This window comes from Enhydra lutris, unplaced genomic scaffold, assembly GCF_002288905.1.
Source record: "Enhydra lutris kenyoni isolate GAN:26980312 unplaced genomic scaffold, ASM228890v2 scaffoldscaffold56, whole genome shotgun sequence".
Classification (NCBI taxonomy): domain Eukaryota; kingdom Metazoa; phylum Chordata; class Mammalia; order Carnivora; family Mustelidae; genus Enhydra; species Enhydra lutris.
This window is the reverse complement of record NW_019154140.1, coordinates 8,512,381-8,530,715: the sequence shown is the minus strand read 5'-3', so window position 1 is coordinate 8,530,715 and position 18,335 is coordinate 8,512,381. Positions and strand designations below refer to the sequence as shown.

The 18,335-nt window shown below is 52.8% G+C and overlaps 1 protein-coding gene across 1 annotated transcript; it reads right to left on the bottom strand.

Annotated features, from left to right (window-relative positions):
* Nucleotides 1-9,976: 9,976 nt before the first annotated feature.
* LOC111157945 (aquaporin 6) lies at nucleotides 9,977-12,466 on the bottom strand. The gene is made up of 4 exons (XM_022519695.1): nucleotides 12,083-12,466; nucleotides 11,171-11,329; nucleotides 10,840-10,920; nucleotides 9,977-10,189 (listed from the first exon to the last, which is right to left on the bottom strand). The coding sequence occupies exons 1-4, from the start codon at nucleotides 12,443-12,445 to the stop codon at nucleotides 9,977-9,979; spliced, it is 816 nt and encodes a 271-aa protein (XP_022375403.1). The 5' UTR covers nucleotides 12,446-12,466.
* Nucleotides 12,467-18,335: the final 5,869 nt, after the last annotated feature.

The following is an 18,335-nucleotide window of genomic DNA, read 5'->3' as shown; positions in this document are numbered from 1 at the left end:
CCCATTAGCGAAAAAGGAAATGGTCCTGTGTGTCAGATGTTGGCAGCCAGTAGCTCAGTTTCGGGTTAGCCCAAGAGACCTCAGCCATGAAAATAATTCTGATACTAGCAAAGGGAAATATGTACCCACCTTCAATTTCTTTAATAGTACTTCATGTGGAACAGCTTGACTTTCGAGGGCTTTCTTAATTAAATTGTATTTCCTTGATGTGAGATCTAAGGAAAGGGTCCAGTGCTTTGGAGTAGCAGGAGTAGCTCCTGCCCCTGACCCTTTCTGGTGCTGCCTCTTTCCCTGCCTTTAATGCCCTTTAACTTGACTCTTACTTGCTAATAACCAGAACCTACTTCTTTTTTTTTTTTTTAAGATTTTATTTATTTATTTGACAGAGATCACAAGTAGGCAGAGAGGCAGGCAGAGAGAGAGGGGGAAGCAGGTTCCCGGCCGAGCAGAGAGCCCGATGCAGGGCTCGATCCCAGGACTCTGAGATCATGACCTGAGCTGAAGGCAGAGTCTTTAACCCACCGAGCCACCCAGGCGCCCCTGAAATCTACATTTTTAAGTCCGTTCTCCATAGGTCTAGGTAAGACTCCTAAGTTTGATGTTTGTTTAACCAGGCAAGCATTGCATGGTTTGATTCAGCAGCAACAATTTGCATTTATTACTGGTGTCTACGGATGTCTCTTTCCTTAAGAAGGTGAATTCATTGCAAAAATAGAAAGCATCTAGGTTTCCATCAGAGGACTATAGTGTTTAAGTGATTTACCATGACAAAAATGGCCATTTTTGGCTATGAACTGCACCTATGGCATTGAAAGGAATCTTGAATTCTTAAATTCCTGTTTAAATTATTGCAGCACAAAGTGACCAGCAGTGCTGAGTGCAAGGAGGAAAGCCATCCGCCTTGCTGGGTTGGTTTCGTTAACAGCAGGGCTCCCCTGCCCACCACAAGCTTCAAACAGACACATAGGCATATACATACGGTATATGTATATGTACATGTATAAATCATACACAGTGTATGATTTCCTGGGATTTGATTTCTTGATGGAAGAAGATTTGGGAGACCCACCGTGGTGAGCCTGGGATACCGAGCCGTGGTTTGCTTACTCATGCATCCGCTTTTTTGAGGCTCCGCAAGGTGCAGAGAAGGGGCTGTTGCAGAGTCCAGATCTGAGAAACAAGGGAGGGCAGAGACTTCAGTGTTTAGGCTGGCACAGTTCATACAGTAGGATCCCGGTCCATGTGCTTTGATGATAGCCTCGCTCATGACTTGGGTTTCGGCCACTGGAGCGAGCAGCTTTCAAGCATGCGGAGTTGGGGCACGTCAGTCATGGTGTTTTTCATATAAACAGGATTTGGAGAATGGTCACTTAACCTAGGAATTTAGTGATTTTAAAAAAAATCTGCTCCCTGTAGTTGGTCTGTTTGGTAAATAAGTGAAGGCCCCAGGCCAGGGGCCAGGATTCTTAACTTGTATAATTTATTAGACTCTGGTTCTCAGAGGCTCTGTTTGTTGATGGTTCTATTCATGAAGTCAGGCAGAAGGCAGTTTGACGTCACTAGGAATAACCTTGTAGCGTGTGGGAGCCTTGTCCTCCGCAGTTGTGTGGGATGGGAAAGGAGGCCACTTTTCAGGGACTCAGAGTTGGAGCAGGAATTTTCCTTTTGTCTACCTTCTCCCGCTATAACTCTTGCCAGCTTCATTTAGTTGCATTGTTTTGATACAGATTGCTCTCCCATCTCACACAGTTGGACACCATCTGTGTGCTAGGCTCAGACACATATAAATGGATATTTGGATTTCTAATAAAGCACTTGCCAGTTAATATCTTCTCTGGTCTTCAGTGAAGATGGAATTAACCCATTCCCCATAAAGTCTCTAGGAAATGTAACATGGTGATTGACAGGATACCAAGTGCTTTCATGCACCGTCTTACCTGATGTCTCCACATCCATGTGGGGTGGGCAGGTCATCTTATCCCCGTTGAAAAATTCAGAGGGGTGATTTGGCTTAAATTCCCACCAACTAATCTATAGTTTAGCAGGGATAAGAACCTGGGGATTAGAGCTCCTACTGGAGTTCAGCTGTGGTGCTTGCTATTTCAGAGCGGCATCGTGGGCTCGGTTGATATATTATTAGGTACATAAATGATTCCACTCAAGGCTGTATGCGGATGTGCTTATTTACAGATGACCCAGAAGGAGCAGGGAGGGCCAGACTGCTGGGGAAAGCATTTGGGACAAGAGAAGGAAATGTCTTCCTGGTTGGGCTTATCGTCTTGTAGACTGGGAGCCCTGGGCTTGGTTGGTGAGCTGGGGCTGCTTTCTGTGTGCAAGGAGGTGGATGAGCTGGTGTAAGTGTTTGGGGTTCCTCCTGGTGGGAGTCCGTGGCTGGGTCACCCATGCGCATCTTGTGTGCTCTGAAGCTCAGAGCCAGGAACAGGCGAGTCTCTGAGCCAAAGCCGCCAGCCTGCTTCTAGAAACGTGTCAGAGGATTAGCTTATTGGCTTTCCCCCTGAGTGGCATTAGCTCTCACCCCGTCTCATGTTCACCATCTGGCTTTGAGTAAGAAGTCATCGAGTGATCTCTCTTCAGCAGCCTGCTCCGTGCCAGGGCTTTCTGAGGCCTGTTCAGCTTCTTCCTCAGCAACCCCAGGGCCCAGTGCTCTCCAAGAAGAGGTAGTCGGTCTGTTGTGCCCACACATACGCACACCTGGGATCAGGAAATACCTTAGACCTCAGAGGAAAAAAAAAAATCAAGGAGAATGCATCTGTGGGGTTAGTGGCCTTTTGTTGTCAAAACTAACAAGTGGATCTGTCCTTAGGCGAATTTTTAAAAATGGAGTTGCCCCTGCCTGTACGATGAGACAGTTTGTCCAGATTTTAGTAGAGCAAGACAGACGAAGGGGCTGGGATTTTTCTTCCTCATTGGGAAGCTTAAATGGGGTGGGGTGCTTAAATGAATGGCCTCTCCTCCTCCCTGGAAGCTGGCTGCTCAGTCCTCCTAGGTTAATATACATTGACTGGGGCTAACTGCCTGACGCTTCTGGACAGAGTCCAGTCCCTCAGCAGAGAAGCCGCACTGTGGAGATACAGCTGCTGGCATTACAGGGCTAAGCCCTTTCCAGCTGCTTTGCTTTAACGGAAACTGCCTGCAGTGGGCAGCTTAACGGAGCTGTCTTAGCCCCCTGAGGAGGAAATGACTAATCTCGGCATCTTCTCAGGGCACTGGCCTGGAGGCTCTGGGGAAGATAACCCGGTGGGGTAGGAAATGGTTGGATAAATGGTGTTGGAGTGCTAGGCGATTATCCCCTCCAAAATGGTGGTCCGTGCTTGGCATGGTTTGTGTCTCGTCTCCCGGAAAAAAAGGTGGGGGTTTTATTCCCTGGCCTCTGTGGCACTGAGGGAGAAGAGATGTTAACCATGTTCGTGGCCTGGGTATTGAAACACTGCACTGGAGTTGAGAGCATATGAGGGCAATGGCGCCTAACCCCTTTAGAGGAAGAAGATCTGAGACTCTCCAGTGTGGTCCCCACTTTGACCTTACATTCCCCTTCGCTTCATTTATTCATTCATTCATTCATTCATTCATTCATAGTAGGCTCCACATACCCAGCATGGAGCCTAATTCGGGGCTTGAACTCAAGACCCTGAGATCAAGACTCAGACACTTAACCAACTGAGCCACCCAGGCGCTCTTCCCCCTTTACTTTAAAATCTGATTTAAGGAACTGAGATTTGGGGTGCCTGGGTGGCTCAGTTGGTTAAGTGTCTGACTGTTGGTTTCCACTCAGGTTATGATCTCAGGGTTGTGGGATAGATGCCTGTTGGGCTCTTTGCTCAGCACAGAGCCTGCTTGAGGTTCTTCCCTTTCCCCCTCCTTCCCCCTCTTGCCCCTCCCTCCACTCGTGTGCCTGCAAGTTCACTCTCTCTCTCTCAAGTAAATCTTTAAAATAAATAAATAAATAAATAAATAAATAAATAAATAAATAAATAACAAAGATCTGAAGGAGAAACAATCATTTCCTTGGTTGTAAGATGCACTTAAAAACATGCTTTAATAGTTCTGAGAATTGGAATATCTTATAATCAATGGCATCTTACAAAAACAATGCGGTGTTTTTTCTTATAAAATAGTCAAGCATCTTACTATCAATGTTATTTGGGCTGAAAGTGTTTGCTGTTCACGGGAGATAGGGTGTTGGCTAGAACAGATGAGGAGGTCAGGGAACCTGCTATTTAGCTGTGGTCCAAGAGCTTTAAAACAGGGAGTTCTCTGTGTTCTCTGTGTCTGAGGGAAGCTGCAGGATAGGAAAAGGAGAGCTCAGCTCCAGAACATCTGGCACAAAGAGACAGGCAGGCAATGTGTAGGATAGAATCAAAATCTGTCCCAGTCATGGCCCCTAGAGCCATTACATGTGACCCCGGAATTGGGGAAGGGTAAGAAAAAAGTCACTGTGAATCAGTGAGGCTATGACCAAAATACTAGAACTTCCTAGTGGAGTTCTGAAATGAGTGCAGCACCGAAAGCCTAGGGTGCTTTAACACAGAGGAGGTCAGAGGTCTGTTCGGGCAGGGAGCTGGGAGTGTTTACTGCAATCCCTTGTCCTACTTGCTCACCAAATCCAGAGTATCAGAGGTCTTTCCTCCCGTGAAACTGGAAGGCCATGGTTTGGGGACCAACAAAAAGAGGACAGATAGCCAAGTTAAGGAAATTGTTGCCCTGAGATGAGGATACTAAAAATCTAATTTTGTTTAAGAAGGTCTTTATGTTGCGGTGGAGAGAAATGTTCAAATAATTGTGAAGTAGTATGTCACGTTCTATGGGGAGCTCTGGAGGGAGGCCCTGGAGGCTTACCAGCCTGAGGCCATGACATTAAGCTGCACGTCAGGCCGCACAGGGCAGCCAGAGAGGACCAGGAAGCATATTCTGGGCAGAGAGTTACCTCCAGCCCGGTGCCTCATAACTGGATACTGAGGACTGCCCCAGCCTCCTCTCTGGATTCCAGGCTGGGCCCTGGCCTGGATGGGCCTTGTTCCATACGTCCACGGAGCTGGGGTGGAGTTGTTAGTCTCTGCCACCATCAGTGGCATCCCCTGCTCCCAGTTTTGGCAATAACTGCCCCTTTGTATGTGCTATGGTGAGTGCTGTGAAGGGTGTAAACCTGGCGATTCACAGACCTGTATCCCTGGGGCTAATAATACATTATGTGTTAATAAAAAATAAAAAGTTTTTTTAAAAATGGAAAAAAAATAACTGTCCCTTTCGCTGACTTAATCAGAGCTCTGAAACAGTTTGCATTTCCCCCTTCTCTGCCCCTTCACTGCAGCCTACTAATTAGTGCTGTCAGACTCCACAGTCTCATAAGCCCCCTTCCCTAACCGCGCCTCCCCTCCGGCTTTGGCTGACTGCGACTGCTCCTCGGTGTAGCTGCCCCTCCTCAAGAGGTGATTGCACATCTTGGCCATGCAGACCCCCTGCCCCAGCTGCCCCCAGTGGCCACTGTTTGGCCAGATGCTTCTTCTTGATTAGCCCTTAGCTTCTCCCCTCCCTTCTTTGCTCCCTGTCTTCCCTCTGACATTGCCGGGGCCTGGCATTGGCGCTAGGTCAACATCCCTGTTGATAAGGGGCTCTCTTCTCCTGCTGCTCAGGGTCCTGGAGTGTAGGGCTATGGGCTGGGAGGGACTGAGGCTATATCCTCTCCTGACCACGGGCACTCTCCCATCAAGTCCCCAGTCAGCTTGTTCCAGATCATCTGACCTTACTATAAATCAGAGATCCCTGACTTTCATTGGTGCCACCTCTTAAATGCTCAGCTCTGATGGTTGCTTCCCTTTGATTTCTTAGCTTTCCTGTGAAATTCCAGATGCTCAAAGTCCTGCATCTTTGTACCCCTTGATAGGCACCTGGCCTCCTTACTCTCATTTCCTGGATCTTCCTGCAAACCAGCTTTCAGCCACAATCACTCCAGTGCTCCTCCTCTCTGTTCTGGGGAGGCCTTTCCTTCTTTCTTGAGTTTCATTCATTTTTTTCCTTATTTATTTATTTATTTATTTATAAAAAGATTTTATTTATTTATTTGTCAGAGAGAGCACGAGAGCGAGCGCAGCAGAGTGGCAGGCAGAGACAGGGAGAAGCAGGCTCCCTGCCGAGCAAGGAGCCCGATGTGGGACTCGATCCCAGGACGCTGGGATCATGACCTGAGCCGAAGGCAGCCGCTTAACCAACTGAGCCACCCAGGCGTCCCCGTTTTTTCCTTTTTTAAAAAAATTTATTTATTTTTAGTAATCTCTACAACCAACATAGGGCTTGAACTCACAACCCCGAGATCAAGAGTCACATACTCTTCTAACTAAGCCAGCCGGGTGCCCTTTGGGTCTGAATCTTGACTCCTCTTTCCTCTGGGATCCTCCTCCCCCAACACACTCATATCCACACTATCCTCTGCTTAAGCCAACTAAGGCTGGGAAATGGGGAGGAAGTGGGTCCTTCAGTAATAGCGGGCTGGGCTGCTGGGCTGCCTTAGGAACTGCTGGGAAGCAGCTGAACCATTGGCAAGAGGGAATGGCAGTCAGCAGTCTACTGCCATGATGGCGACAACCCTACCACCAGCTGAGATTTGTGTCAGGGGGCTGCCTAGCTAATCACATTCATCCCGTGTGGTTCCTGCCACCTTACTGAATAGATCCCATTTTCTAGGTGAGGATAGTGAGGCTCAGGATGCTTAAGTAACTTGCTTAAGTTCACCCAGCTGTAACTGTCTGAGCCTGTATTTCAACCTTTTCAACCCTTTCAACCCCTATTATACCTTTATGTAGCCTTCTTCCTTTTTTTTTTTTTTTTAAATATGGTGCACAGAATCCTTTAAGTCAAAGTGATGTTCTTTGGAAAGTGAAAAGTCTCTTCTCTCCCCTCAGTCCCAGCAGCCCAAATGTGTCCCAGAGCCCTGGCCCCTTGGTGGGCTCCCCGCACCCCTCCCCTGCCCACTGTGGTCCCAGTGTGTCCTCTTTCCAGCCAGAGGTAGCAGTGGGGGTGGGAAGTGGAGAGGGGCGTCCTGCCAGCCAATTGGGGACACGGCTGCCTAGGCTCTGAGCTCACATCATCTGCTCCTGCTAAGGCAATCATCAACATAAAAGGCTAATTGTATTAATCACCAAGGCACCCCCCTCCCTTTCGGGAGAATTATGAATTGCAATTGCAGATGGCTCTGCTGATTGAAGGCAGTGCTCAGCGGGGAGAAAGGCCAGATCAGATTACACACCATTAATTAAAAACTTCCCGTGACAACTGGGAGGAAGGGAGTGCACACCGAGGGTCTGCCTGGTTGGGTCTCAGTCCTCCCCACGCTCCCACTGCTGCCACCCTCTCACCCTACCCCAGGCCCAGGGGCTGGGGCTGTGAAGCCCCGTTGCCCCTGGCTGGTACCTGTGAACTTGGCTCCCCAAGGGCCAGCCCTTCCCTCATCCAAACAGATGGCTGGCTGTCCTATTAAAGGGCGCCAGAGAAGGAGACACTAACCTTTGGTTACTCATTCCTGTGTCTAACTTTGGATGCTCTTCAGATTCTAACCTATTTCCTCACTTTTCATGAAGCTTGTCTCCCCCCTTGCTCTAGCCTATTCCAACAGAGCACAGCTTTAAAGAACTATTCATGAAACTAGCCCCAGCTCTCTCCAAGCAGTCTGACCCTTTTGTCCCGGAAGTTCCCGAGACAGAGGGTCCGCAGTCTGCTCTTGAGGAGCTCCAGGGAGCTCTCTGAGGCTCCAGGGCGGCTGTGCCCCATGGTCCCAGCTTTCCCTCCCTGCAAGCACAGGCGCCTCAGCCACTCTCATCCTGGCACACTGGAAGTTGCACCTCCTGAATTCTCTTGATCAATGACCGCCTCCCCTCCCTCCCCAGTCACCCAGTCTCGGTCACCGATTCATCAAACTTCCATTGAGCACCCAGTGTGTGCTCAGCTCTGGGGACGCAGAGATAATTTGTCTAGGAACTTCGGAGCCTACTGCAGGAGCTCCGCCCTCCTGCCTTTGTCAACTTTCCAGTCCATCCATCCTTCCTTCCTTTCTTCCTTCCTCCCGCTAGAGCTTGTATAGACCCCCCAGAGCTCTGTTTTGAAAAATTCTAAGCTGGGAGCTGAGGAGACCTTAGGGGGCTTTGGTACTGAGCTGGGTGACCTTTAGCAAGTCAATCACAGCCCTCCCCCCTCCCCCACACTCAGCTATCCCTGCTCATAAAAGGGCATGGGAAGCCCTGGGCTCTGAGAGATTGTGAAGATGGATGAGAGGGGCCTGGCTTGGAGAGATGTAAATAGTACTCCACACTGACAATATCACAGAACTCTGAACACAGTCACTGTGGCCAAAAGCACTTGGGGACTCAGCTCTTGCTCTAGTTACCAGCTGGGCTCTGTCACCCTGCCCATGAAAGACTTTGGGAGCCCCTCCCATGCCCAGCGCCTTTGGAGACATCATGGAAAAGGACCTATCTTTTTTATGCATTTGGTTGCTGTATCTCAGGGTACCATGGTGATGGGCACCATAGAGATGAGAAGAACTGACTTTTATTGGCTTGTCTCTTTGTTCCAGTGGCCCTCCTCAACCCCTCCACACACACAAAGCTCCCGGGTCAGTGGATCCAGGAGAGAAGGAGGCAGTGCAAGTAAGTGGAACAGATGAAAGGAGAAAAGCCTATTTTCCTTCCCTCTCAATCATCCTCCTCTCCCTTCTTCCCTCCACCCTCCCATTACCAACAGCAATTGTATTCAAACCCGGTAATTACAGTAACAGTGACAATAATCATCATTTATTGGGTTTGTTTTTCTAACATTTTAACTTCCGAGAACATTTTCCAGTCTCTTATTTGTTTTGACAGCAGGCGATAGGGGAGGACTGTGCCCATTTTATAGCTGGGGAAGCTGAGATCCATAGGGCCCCAAGTCATGGGGGAACAGTATTTACAGCAGCTTATAAATACTAACAAACCGACTGAGGCTTGCTGTCCTTCAGAAGCATTGAACTGCAAATTCTGGTTTCTTGGGTCATTCCTAAGTTCTTACCATCCTTGGGACTTCATTAGTAGCTTTTTGAGGATCCTGGCAAAATTGCAAATGAAGCTGGAGACAGCTTATGGCCCAGGTCATGAACAGGGGGCTGGGATAAGGACCTTCTCCTCTCAGAATTGTTCCCATGGATGGGGCTTTGGGGTGGAAGGTGGGCAAACATCTGGGGAGAGCCTGCCCTGGCTCTCCTTTGAGACCCAAACCTCCCTTGCCTATATCCTGCCCCTCTGTCTGCCCTAGAAAAGGCTCCTCTCTGGGTCAGCTCTTCCCCAGGGCAGGGTCCTCTCCTGTGTATTTAGAGGCCTGAGGAATGAAGATCGATTGGAAGGACAGTCTCTGTCCTCAGGGCACAGCCTTAGGCTGAGGGCTGGTCTGTAGCCCCCAAACCATACCCAAGAGCAGAGATATCCATATGAAGAGATGAAGAGCTCAGAGACCATCCCAGGACCTGATTCTTCTGGGAAGTCTGGCTTTCCCTTCAAGGGTGGGTGAGATGTTGAGGTTCCCCAAGGTCTCTATAGCCCTTAGTATCTAAGCTGAATGGCTGTCTGGGCTCTAATACCCAAGACAAGGCAATCTGGAGGCCCACGATGCCCACTAGGATCCAGATGGATGAGAGAAGAGGAGGACAGTCATGAATTTCCCTGCCTCCTTCTGCTCTGTCCCATTAAGAGATGTAGGAGGAGGAAACTGAACAGATTTGCTCCCCAGATTCTTTCTGTCTAGAAATATAATGCCAGGGATAGGGATTGGCATTCCCGGCCCACCCTGTTAGGACAAGAGGCCTAGCCTACCCATCCTTCCAGCCCTCATCCTCTCCCCCCTCCCCCTCCCCCCATAAAACCTACATCTGGTTGTACAAGGCAGGCTATCCACCTAAAGGGCTCCTCACAGAAGCCCAAAGATGAGGGGCCCCGTTCTATACTGTCTGACACGTGTTCCCCGATTCTGTGTCCCCTGAACTGGACTGGGATTCTCTCTTCTCGGGCTCCTCTTCTGCCACTTTCTCCACTTCTTCACTACCCATGAGGATGGCCAGTCGCTGGGCCATGGTCTTGGTGCCAGGGAAGAGGATAAAGTTGTAGATCAGGGAAGCCAGGACAGCTCCGGCCAGGGGTCCCACCCAGAAGATCTGAGGGGGCAGAGAGAAGCAGGCATGAGTCATCAAGATCACAGGGTAGATTCGGCATCCTAGCCTGCTTCCCTAGTATTAACTTGGTCTACCAGGACCCCTCAGGCTCTCTACATGGTGACAAAATGGAGAAACAGGCATCCTGCCCGCCAAGTGTCTGCAGGTGAGGTGACCTTGCCTTGCGTGGGGGCCCAGTCTCCTCACCAGTCCTGCTTCCCTCCTCTTGCCTCCCCTGTTCCAACCAGGAGCCCTGGCTAAGTGCTGTTCCTGCTTCTTCTGGTGTGTGTGTGTCTATTTCTGTTTGTCTTTTTCTTTATCCAAGTTTGGAAACTGGTCCAGCTGGAGGAAGTGAATAAGGAAACAGCCAGGACTTGAGGCCTGGGCCAAGCCTGTGTCTCCCGCCCCGGCCCATTTATTAACAGCCTACTGGGTCCCCTTGGCTCTTGAAGTTGGAAAGAAAGGAAGTACAAGCCAGGATACTTGCCTTTGTCTTCCAAGCCAAGGGAAACCTCCACTTGGGGGTCAAGATGGTCTGTGGTGGGGTTCCCATCTCCCCAAGTCCCCGTGGACCGCCCACTGGTGAGAGACACAGTCCCTATCGCCCTTGCCCAGGTCCTTCCCATCCCATGGCGGCCAGCAGAGGCTCTCACCCAGTGGACCTCAAACTTCCCAACGATGATGGCGGGGCCGAAGGAGCGGGCCGGGTTCATGGAGCAGCCTGTGAAGTAGACCTGGAGGGCAAGTGCTGGTTTAGGGTGTGAGGAGGCTTAAGGCAGGCCCAGGAGGGGACAACCCCCTCTGTCCTGGCTTAGAGCCTTGACCACGACAGCACCATACCCCAGACCTGGATTGTGGGAACACAGCCTCGACCCAACCCACTAAGGACTCAGGGAGGGACACTTCCTGGCCTTCAGAGTCCCTGCAGGCTCCTCGGGGAGTGACCAGTGAGTGCATGTCCACGGTGTCCACTTTGCCTCTTACCCCAATGAGATGCCCCAGCGCCAGAGAGATCCCCATCATGGTGGCCGGGGAGCCCGATGCCTGCCGGCCGTCGGTGCAAACAAAAACACAGAGTACCAGCTGCAGGGTCAGAACCAGCTCCACAACCACGGCCTGGCCTGTTGAGACGCTGCTCCGGACCTGGATGAGGAGGCTGTGCTGGAGGTGATGCTGGCTGGTGACCCGCTCAGGCCTCATTGCCCCACCATAGGGGGGTGACACCTCACCACCCCAGGTTCCAGGACCCAAGGAGATGGGGAGAGCTGTGCAGTGGAGTTCCGGTCAGCCCTGGACTCCTGCTCCCTGCAGAAGGGAGCGGCCCCCCCTCCTAGCCCACCAGTTGGCTGGGGCCGATAGTTGGCAAGGGGCTTAGTTCTGATGGGGGAGGGAAGGCTCAGAGCAGGGGAGGGGGTGGTGTACAGGTTTTTGAGCAGACTGGGAGGAGACCGTGGGTAGGAGTAGAAGGAGGAGACTTGGGGAAGTAGGTGGAAGGATAGATGATTAGGGGAATCTGGGGGAGTGAGACAGGCCTCAGGGGAAGGAGGAACATGGGGACGCCGAGGAGCAGGGCTCGTGGGGTAGACTGGGAGAGAAGAAGGGCATGCCGGGACTCCTGCCACTACCCACAGCCCCAGGTATCCCTGGCCACCCTGACCCTTCAATGCCTGGTCCTTTCCTGACTCCTGGCCCTGTTCCACCTGTTCCTGGTGCCATAACTCCATTCCTGCTCTGCCAGCACTGAGGCCACAGTCGGCTTCTCCTGTGTCCCAAGTCTCAGCCCAGAGCAGGTAAGGAGCACGTGGCTGAGATATTACCTCCCGTCCCTGCTCCTCAGGCCTGGCCCTCCACCCTTACCCCTTCCTAGGCCTGCCAGGTGCCCCTCCCTGCACCTACCATGTTAACTCCAAGGGTCTCTCGGATGTCTCCTGGGATGACCCCATAAAGCAGAGCAGCCCCCGCAGTGGCCCCTGCCAGCTGGGCAGCCACATAGGCCACGGCACGGGGCAGGGAGATTTGGGAGCCCACGAGGAAGGCCAGAGTCACGGCAGGATTGATGTGGCCACCGCTGGTTTTCCAGGTGACCTGCACAGCCACAGCCGTGGCCAGGTTGAAGGTGATGGCGATCTGCAGCACGGTGGGGAGCGCCGAGGGCCAGGGCAGGGCTGAGCCCACCCCGAAGAACACGTACAGCCCCGTGGCCAGGAACTCGGCGAACAGCGCCCTGCTGATAGCTCTCCAGAACCGGCAGGCCAACATGCTGGCCCAGCCTCACCCACCAGGCTGCCCTGGGTCCGGCTCCGGCTGCCTCAGCGGCTGCCTCTACTTCTGGGACCTCTGTTTCTCTAGCCTCTGATCTCTGCTATCTTGGTGGGTCTCTTGTGTCCAGCCTGCTCCTCTCCTAGCTGCTGACCCACGGACCTGCTGGTCAGACTGGCAGGGAGCAGGCTTGTGTGTGTCTCTGTGGGTGAGAGGTATGATGCTGGGATGAGGAGGGGTGCTCCCTGGCTTGCTCCGCCCTAAGCTCACCTCCCAGCTGGAGGGAGGGGGGCAGCCCCCAGGCGCTGAGCTGGAACCTCCAGGTTCCTGAGCCTGGACAGAGGTAAGGCTGCCGCAGGCTGGGGCCCAGCCTGAGGGGGGCAGGGGCAGGGCTAGTGGTGGGCATGGGATTCCAGCTTAGATGGAGAAGCTCCTCACATCCCCAAGTCCAAGGCCAGCTTCCAGGGTCCTGGGCGTTCCCAGAGGCTCCTGCTGTCCTGCCCTCCCCCACCCCTGCCTCCAGGCTCTGCCTCTTAATGGGTTCACACTATTCAATGCCCCATAAACCCACATGTGAAATGAAGCTCTTTCCTCCTTTCCCACCTAAATCCCTACTCACAGAAAGCAGGTATGAACAGAGTCAACTTTACTAAGGACCTGGGTCTGTGTGGGCGCAGCGGGGACATGGGGAGAAGGGGCGTCTTCCACAGCTGATCAGATGACACACATGGCAGTGGAGAATTTCTCCCCTGTGAGCTGGGAATTTCCACTGGCTTGTCCTTGCCCTGTCCTGTCTCCCTTGCCTGCCCCCTCCCTCTCAGGCCCTCTCCCCCACCACTGCCCTGCTCTCCTCCTTCTCAGGGGCCTGAGCAATTCCTCTCAAGTCTCACACAGGGCCGCTGAGCCATTTTTGTGGCGATGCTGTCCCTAAGGTCACCCAGGCTCTAGGCTCTGCCCTTTTCACCCCAGCAGCATACAAAGATATAAAGATATTTTCTCAAACAAAGGTGTTGCTTCCCTAAGTACAATCTGTGGAGCTGTGGAAACAATGGTCTTCGCCTCTTCATCACTACGGGGTGCCCTGACCTTGCCCCTGGCCATAAATCCCTGCTCAGTGGATATGTCCTGGTTGTCTTTAGGCTCCTCAAATGCGACCTGTCCTAAAATGAGACCCTCAGCTCTCTCTGTGCTCACCCCTTCCGCGCCCCCATGCACTCTTCCGGTTTTTTCCAACTCCCTTGGTGGCACCCAGGAATCGTCCTTGAACCTTCTCTCCTTCCTGTCCCCCACGAATAAAGGCGTTGAATCCTGCTGATTTGGAATCCTAAATATTTCTTGACTGTGCCCTCTTCTTGCCACCCCCGCTGCCCTGTGGCCTTGAACCATTCTCTCTGTCTGCTTCCTCACTCAGCTCCAATCAATTATCCACACTGCAGCCCCAGTGATCTTTCTAAAATGCAAATCTGATTCTGCTGCTCCCTTGCTAAAATCCCTTCAAAGTACCCTCGTGCCTGGCCTACAGGGTCCTCAGGGATCCTGCTCCTCCCACCTCACCTCTCCCCACTCCTTGCTTTGTCCTTTACCCTTTGGCCTCACCAAATGGCCAGGGGTTCACAACATGCCCTGCTGGTTGCTCCTTGGAGAACGCTCTGTCTCTCCCCCCCCCCTCCCCGACAGCCCTTCCCACGTCTCTTGCTTGGGTAACTCCTAACTCATTCCTAACGCTCAGATTCAGTGTCGCCCCCTCCTTTCCTGGGTGATGAGCCCTCCGTGTGCTCCCACACCACCTGGGAACGTTTGTACACTTGTGTCACCACAGAGTGCTATCATGGCATTAATGTGCCTCCTTAATGGGACAGTGAGCCCCTCAGGGAGCAGGAAAGAAATTTTGCTCATCCCTGCATCTAGTGTCTTGCATAGGGATTGGCCAGAGTTGGTGCTCGAGAAATATATTTTTTAAAGATTTTATTTATTGGGGCGCCTGGGTGGCTCAGTGAGTTAAAGCCTCTGCCTTCGGCTCAGGTCCTGATCCCAGGGTCCTGATCCCAGGGTCCTGGGATCGAGCCCCGCATCGGGCTCTCTGCCCAGCAGGGAGCCTGCTTCCTTTCCTCTCTCTCTGCCTGCCTCTCTGCCTACTTGTGATCTCTGTCTGTCAAATAAATAAATAAAATCTTTAAAAAATTATTTATTTATTTATTTGACAGAGAGACAGAAAGACAGAGAGAGAACACATGCAGAAGTAGGGGGAGCAGCAGGCAGAGGTAGGAGAGGCAGACTCCCCGCCAAGTAGGGAGCCCTATGCGGGACTCCATCCCAGGACCCCAGGATCATGTCCCAAGCCAAAGGCAGACACTTAACTGACTGAGCCACCCGGGTGCCCTGGGCTTGATAAATTTTTTTTTCATTTTTTTTTTAATTGACATATTATGTATTATTTGCCACAGGGGTACAGGTCTGTGAATCATCAGTCTTACACAATTCACAGCACATACCCTCCCCAACGTCCGTCACTCAGCCACAGCCACCCTTCCCTCCTCACCCCCTCAGTTTGTTTCCTGATATTAAGAGTCTCTTAGGGTTTTTCTCCCTCCCGGGTTCCATCTTGTTCATTTTTCCCTCCCTTCCCCCTATGAACCCCCACCTTGCCTCTCAAATTTCTCATTTGATAAATATTGATTGATGAAAGGATGAATGAATAAAAGCTTCTTGACCTCCTGGAGGCAGGCGACTTTCATATCTACTTCCTTCCAGCCAGCTCTTCTTCCGGCCTTCTACCTATCCCACCTGGGACTGAGCCCTCTGAAATCTTTGAGTGGAATATCCCAGCTCTGGTTACAGGCTCTGTCCATTTCACCCCCCACCCCGTCCCTTTCCGTTCTTCTAGCCTTCTGTGGCCTCACCCTCCCCTCCCCAGCAAGATCCCCCATCCATGCCCCCACTGTCCTGGCTCCCTGTTTTCTCCGCTCCATTCTCCTCCACAGCCCTCTGCCCCTATCTGGATCTGTGTTGCCAAGCACTGCCGGAGGAGCTCGCCCAGCCATGCAGACTGCTGCCATGACGAGCCCATGGTCCCTGCCTTCAGCGGGGGCCACAGCTCTGCTCAGCAATCCTTACACCGTCCTCAGTCGGCTCTCTCTCTCTCCCCATTCTTCCAAGGTTGACATCCAACCTTGCCCACGCTTTCCAAGTGCCCTACTCCAGCTTTCTTCCAGCAGCTCAGCTCGCCCCCTGTCCTACCTAGAAAGAGAAACTAGCAGGTAAGACTTCTTCCCATCCTTCTTCCCCAGCCACAAACTCCCCTGCCGCAGTTCCATGCCCTCCCTGTCTTCCCTAGGGAACTGAAGAAGAGACAGCCCTTCTCCTGTCAAGTCAGGGGCCCCTCCTTGGGCTCCTGGCTCCCTGCGAGCGACTGGGATCGTGGTCCCAGTCTCATCTGGGGTTTTCACTTCCCCCTCTCCTGGCTGGTACTTGGTAACGGGGCCTGGGTAATTGCAGAGTACTGGAGAGACCATGGGTTTGTCACCCCTTTCCTCTGTCTCTTTCAAGACTTTGCTCAGGTCCAGTTCCTCTATGAAGCCTGCCCTGATTCTCCTCTCCAGCCAGTGGCTACTCCTGGCTTTGGCCTCCTCAATGCCTCCCCTGTTTTGGTGCAGACTCCCATGCTTGCCTGATGTGAAAGAGGCTTTTTTTTTTTTTTTTTTTTAAGATTTTTATTTATTTATTTGACGGAGACACAGCTAGAGAGGGAACACAAGCAGTGGGAGTGGGAGAGGGAGAAACAGGCTTTCTGCCGAGCAGGAAGCCCGATGTGGGGCTCGATCCCAGGACCCTGGGATCATGATCTGAGCTGAAGGCAGATGCTTAACGCAGGAGCCACCCAGGGTCCCCTCAAAGACGCTTTAATAAATGCTCCAGGAATGAAGGAATATGGCCATGGGGGCAGTGTGGGTGAGCTGACATGGTGGGCTCTCTGCCTAGGGGCTTGCCCAGGGCACCTCAAGGCATGTCTCTCCTTCACTTCCTGCAGACAGGACCACAGAGGGCTTCCCTATACCCTGCCTAGCCTCGGTAGGGTGCACCTGTACGCCAAGCACCCAGCAGTCCTCACGCTGGGCTGTTGAGGGCCTTTGATACAGCAATACAGGAGAAAGCATTCACTCTGCTGTATATGCTGTACCCCCGACCAGTGGGTAACTTCTGTGAGCTCAGTTTCCCCACTTATAAATGGAGATAATTGCCGTTTCTCCATGTGTCATTAGGGCTAAATGTGCTGATACTTAGGAGAGAGTCTCTGAGCCAAGAAAATTCTGGTTGTTAAGCTTGCCCTCCCTCAACCCTCTGGGGAGACAGGTGTGAGGACTGGGTTGGGGTAGGAAGGGTCCTGATTGCCGTGGCAACTCCCAGACAAGCAGCTCCTGGGACTCCTGCTCTGGGCCCTGGAGGTTGAGAGAAGTTCAGCAGCAGCCCACGTCTTCAGCTGGCCCAGAGCAGCGCCTCCTGGGGCCCTGTCTGGCATGGGGCCAAGGTCATTCAACCCCCACCCCCTCCCAGGCCAGGTGGGCATTGGTCAGGGCCTTGCTCCAGCTCCGGCCAGCACCTCCCAGGACCCTGCCAATCCTGGGCTCTACTGGTGAGTTCCAAGGTCCCTTATGCTCAGAGGCCTTATGCCGAGGCCTCACACCTGGCTGCCTAGAGCTGCCGGCTGGTGGCCGTGTGCTTTTAACCTCCTAGAGGTCTGTCTGGCTGCTGCAGTGGCTGTCTCCGTTGGGGAGTGGGGTGTGGAGGTGTGTGTGCACAAGGGGCTGTGTAGGCTCTGACTCCTCTCGGCTTGGGGAACAGAGAAGGAGCAGAAGGGAGGGGAAAGAGGGAGGTGCTGGGAAAGAAGAGCAAAGAGAGAATGAAAGCACGTCAGAAAGGGAAGGAAGGATTCGAGGTAGCTTCCCTCGCATCATCTCGGCAATCCCCCCGAATTGTGGAAGCCTCATCCACACCTGGCAGAGGAAGCATGAGGCTCCTGCGGGGCTTCGAGAGCTAACACACCTCTCAACTCCAGCTCCCATCCCCCTAGACAGCCAACCCTGCGGCCATTTTCTGCCTTTACCCCCAGCCCCCCTCCATCTCCCCATCGTGTCCCCATGTCCACCTTCCTACCAGGAGAAAACCAGCAGCCCCTGGGCAGAAAGGGACGGGGAAGAGTAGGAAACCTCCCATAGGAGAGTCAAGGCTTTTCCTGGATTCCTTTTCCAGGAGGAGCAGAGGCTCAGGGGTGACTGAGCATGTGTGTCCTTGGGCGTGACACGCATACCTCTCTGAGAACACACAGGGCCAGGTTCCTGGGTCTGGTCCCCAGCAGCCCCTTGGCCCTGTGAGAGAATGGGGGAGGGTTGATGTGGCTCTTACACACACACACACACACACACACACACACACACACACACGCACATACACCGCGTGAGCCATCTACACCGAGTAGACACAGCCCCTGGAGTACAACTGAAGGTCATTGTAGATGTGGCGGGCTACGACTGTGCGCGTGTTCACGTGTGCACAGGCCCCTTTGGGCTCCGGACCCAGCCGCCTGGGAAGTTCACCCACCAAGGAACACAGCGCCCCCTGCTGGCCCAACAGCCTGCTGCTGCATCTTGTGGGCCCAAAGCCCTGTGGGGACCCGCACCCTCTGGCCAGGTCAGGCCTGGAACTCCCTCGAGCGGGGTGCCCCACCCATCCCTGGAGGGTCTATCTCCCGTAGACCCACCGTTCACCACCTTATGCTCCCCTTCGGACCCATCAAAAAAGGAAGGCAGGTCGCTGGGCTGGAGGGAGAGGCCAGCCTCCCAGTCAGGTCTGTGCCTGTACCTGAGGCCTGTGGGGGATGACAGGGGGATCCTCT